We start from the raw sequence: 4,064 nt of genomic DNA on the forward strand, positions 1-4,064 counted from the left end.
TCTATCGACATGAAATCACTTTTCTTCATTTCTTTTGATGCGGACTTCTTAACATCTTTGATATATATATATATACTGGTCATTAAAATCAGTTCAGAAATATTTTACTACAATTTTTTTCAATTGCATTATTTCTTTTACATACATTGAAGCCAATGACCTCTGAGGACCATTGTAAGAGGAGATACAGATATTGATGTTTAAAACTGTATTTTACATGCGCTTCATTTCATTTTATTAAACATCTAACGGTTGAGCTCTCGAGCTGTGTTTGTGCAGCCTGTTGTTCTGCTCTAAGCTGATTAACTGGACGTGATCGAGAGCAAGTTTATATACTGTAGATTAAAACATGAGCGAATCACAACAGAATGAAGAGAGCGCTGATGTGGCTTTCATTAATATTGGCTTCTTTGGGAAATATGAGAAAGAAATGTCTTTGTTGTTTATTCTTAAGCTTTCATTCAGAAAATTGATAGAAATGCAAGTGAAAGTCAAATTAATGTGAAATGAAATATTATTTGCTCAAAAATATGAGTGCCAAAATTATTGGCACCCCTAGATTATTATGAGTAAAAATATAACTGAATTATATTCGTATGTTAAGTTGACCTGAGTGATTAGGAACATTTAAATAGAAAGTGATGATATATATATATATACACACATTCATAACATTTGGGGAAATATATATATATATATGAAAGCATTTTCTTTGTTAAACCTGTAAACATTCAGAAACCTGAAAATGTATTACAGATATTATACATCTAATGATAAAATGAGTATTTTAAGTTTATGCATTTTTTTTCTTATGATTCAGTTCATCTACGATAAAAAAAAAACACTTGAATCAGACAAATCATTTCAACATAACTTTAATGCTTCTGGCAGCCACTTCTTACAGAATTAGCAAAACTGATGCATTGTTATTAAATAAAAGGACAGACATTAAGATTAAAAAAAATGGATCATTTAAAAGTGAAAAAAGAACCGTAAAAATACTAATATTTAAACAAATGAACGCAGCTGTTCTCAAACTCTAGTACGTTTCAAACAGTCTTTAGAACAGAATAAAAAATATGACATTTTTGAAACAAATGACAGACATGAGACGCTTCACTAAAATGAGATTCATAAGAGTTCAAGAACAAAGCACTTTTATAAACAATCGTTTATGCTAATAAACAGCAGTGCATGATGGGACACTATTGCTTTGAGGTGGATTGCATAAAGCAGTTAAAGCCATGTATGCATAAATACATAAAGAGTGATTTTCCAAAGCAAGAACAGCGTCATCAGCAATATTAACAAACAAAAACACGTGCAATCGTTCCAGACATTCACACAATCCTGAGATGCAGCGCATTCAATATTTCTGTCATTTAATCATATAATGACTTCAGGATTTACTGAACGTGATTGAGGCTGGTCAACCTGAGTTGAACTAACCTGAGATCTTTTCTCCTGTGCTTATCTGTTCAATTAAAGCTTCGTTATTGCTTACTTTCTCTGGTTTATAGATGCTAATAATGTGATCAGAGCGTCTCACACATGCGTTCATGCAGCTCATGATAAAATCATCTGATTTAAAGCCTCAAAAAGAGTTTCAAACTCATTATTATCTCACATTGTTACAAACTTGAAATCACAGTGATATCCAAATGACAAGTAAATTTAACCCAAACTCAACAATAAACTCAAATAACTGGAGACACCAAAGCGAGTTCTGCAGACGTGAGACGTGCAAAAGAGGAAAAGCATGGACCGTCAGTAAACTTCTCTGTATGCTTGTCTTGTTTTCCAGTACAAATATCTAAACGTCCTTAAATTAAGATATGAAGTGAGTTTGTGACGTGTGTTGCATTTCAAATTGACCCGCATTGGTTTCCATGCAATTCACAAGCAAATCAACACTAAAGATTCATGTAAGCACAGAAAACCTCTATTGTGGCTTGTTAGAGAAGCAGTTTTAAAATCAAACATGGGTCAAAACGACCCGTGAAACAATAGGAGGGGATAAAGGTGCTGTAGGTAATTTTTTGACTGTGCTAATACATAAAAATACCGTAATATGTATTTGGGAAACATGCTAAATTCACAAACTTGTTTCTTCAACAAAAAAAACAACAACGCTCCAGCCAGTTATTCTGCATTGAAATGTGCGTTCCGTGTCGGAATGTCTGTTTTTGTTTTGTCTGTGTGACTCCGCCCACTGCCAGTTCACCCAATAGGATCTCGACAGCCCGGGTTGCCAGTTGGTGGAAAACACAGCGTACTCGAGCCATGGAAGCTAGCAAACGAACCGAGTCAGAGAGCGCAGATTCCACCCGAACCTAAAGAGCCTCAGCTTATGACCAGAGGCGTATTTAAACACGGATAAATCAACTAAGGCTCATCACCTTCCATTGACGATTGCGCTCGCTCGTGTCGCGCATCCTCAATCTGGCAACCCATGTTTGTGACCGACCATAAAACATATCCAATATATTTTCATGTCTGTGAAAAATTTGGGATTAAACGGGTTAATAGTGTTCATCATCTGTTTGACTACACGTCTTTAATTGATTTTTCTGCCATATGTACATAAACTGACAGTCACCACTGATACACAGCTACTACTAAATATTGTAGAAACTTAATTTTCTGTAAAGTTGCTTTGCAACGATTTGTATCGTAAAAAGCGCTGTACAACCTAAACTTGACTTGACCATGTGAGCGTCGAGTCTGAGGAGGAGGGAGCGGAAGAAAACTCTCCAACAGTATGAATTTGGACTGCAGTACTCATTTCAACCACTAGCTGTTACTATTACATACCGCACCTTTAAAATTAGGAACAAATATCTGCCAATGAGATCTAAAAAATCATCCTGTTTACCCTTTGAATTAGCCAATTCTTAATGTCCCAATGGCAGATATTTGTTCATGTTTTAAGCACTCACTTCTTCTGTCATTATGCATCTCCACTAAAAGTATCTAAATTTAAGAATGTTTGTACTGGGAAACAAGACAAAAAGCAATATTGTGCAGTGACCAACATTCAGGCAACAAGTTTCATACATCTTACCCTCATGCTTATGGGAAAACTCTGGATATCTAGTAGCACCTCAAACATCTCATGCTTGTAGTTTTCAGATCAGCTTCATGGTGAACCTGCCCGTCTCCATAGTCGTGCGTCCGCCTCCAGACGCCGTCGCAGCGCTGCGCGGCACGAAGTTGATAGTCGCCGTGTGTTTGATCTGCCCTTTGCTCTGACTCCAGAAAAACATGAAGATGAAACAGACGGCCACCGAGCTCAGGAACGACAGGAACCCCATGGTAACCGCGATCACCAGCGTCTTCACGTCGAACGGAAACGGCTGCGATCCGTTGACCGCCGCTTGCCCGGACGCGAAGCTCCAGCCTTCCAGAAAGAACGATCCGGAGCGGTTGCGAGTGGACGCCGGAAACCCTCGCACCCGCAGGCTCACCGAGATGCTGTCATTCCCCGCGGCATTCGAAGCGATGCACAGATAGTACCCACTATCCTGTACCTGTGCGTAACGCACCTCAAGTGTCCCGTTGGCGAGCGTGCGAATCCGACCTGAGCCGGTGAGCACCGAGCGTTTGGGATTCAGCCAAATGATCGACGGCGCCGGGTCTCCGTCGGCCGCGCAGAAGAACAAAACCGTATGGCCTTCTTCCGTCCGAACGTCTTGCGGTTTACGAGTAAGGATGCGAGCCTGCCGGCAGGTGAACACCCTGGGAATCTCAGCCTCCGTAAAGTCACCGAAAGTCCTGCCTTGCACCTGCACAGGTGTGACGCAAGCTGGCGAGCGCCCTTCGAAGCGAAGCCACGGGCGTCTGCGCATCACCCAGAGAAGCCGGCAATCGCATGCCAACGGGTTCCCGTCAAACCGAAGGACCTCTAAAGCAGCGACCGAGTGGAAGGCCGACACCTCCAGGGTTGCCAGGCGGTTCTCCGACACGTTGAGGAGCCAGAAAAATGCAAGGTTGCGGAAAGCGCCAGGCTCTATTCGTAGAAGCCCTGTACCGACTAGATGCAGCTCTTGGAGTCGTAGCAAATC

General features: G+C 40.7%; 1 protein-coding gene across 1 annotated transcript; it reads right to left on the reverse strand.

Annotated features, from left to right (window-relative positions):
- Window positions 1-2,623: 2,623 nt before the first annotated feature.
- On the reverse strand, window positions 2,624-4,058 carry LOC107575120 (leucine-rich repeat and immunoglobulin-like domain-containing nogo receptor-interacting protein 1; the record flags this gene model as incomplete). Its single annotated transcript, XM_016261535.1, has 1 exon — window positions 2,624-4,058. A coding segment is annotated over one exon (930 nt), but the record flags the coding sequence as incomplete, so codon positions are not given.
- Window positions 4,059-4,064: the final 6 nt, after the last annotated feature.

The sequence above is a fragment of the Sinocyclocheilus grahami genome, unplaced genomic scaffold, assembly GCF_001515645.1.
Source record: "Sinocyclocheilus grahami isolate Dianchi unplaced genomic scaffold, SAMN03320097.WGS_v1.1 scaffold2474.1, whole genome shotgun sequence".
Classification (NCBI taxonomy): Eukaryota; Metazoa; Chordata; class Actinopteri; order Cypriniformes; family Cyprinidae; genus Sinocyclocheilus; species Sinocyclocheilus grahami.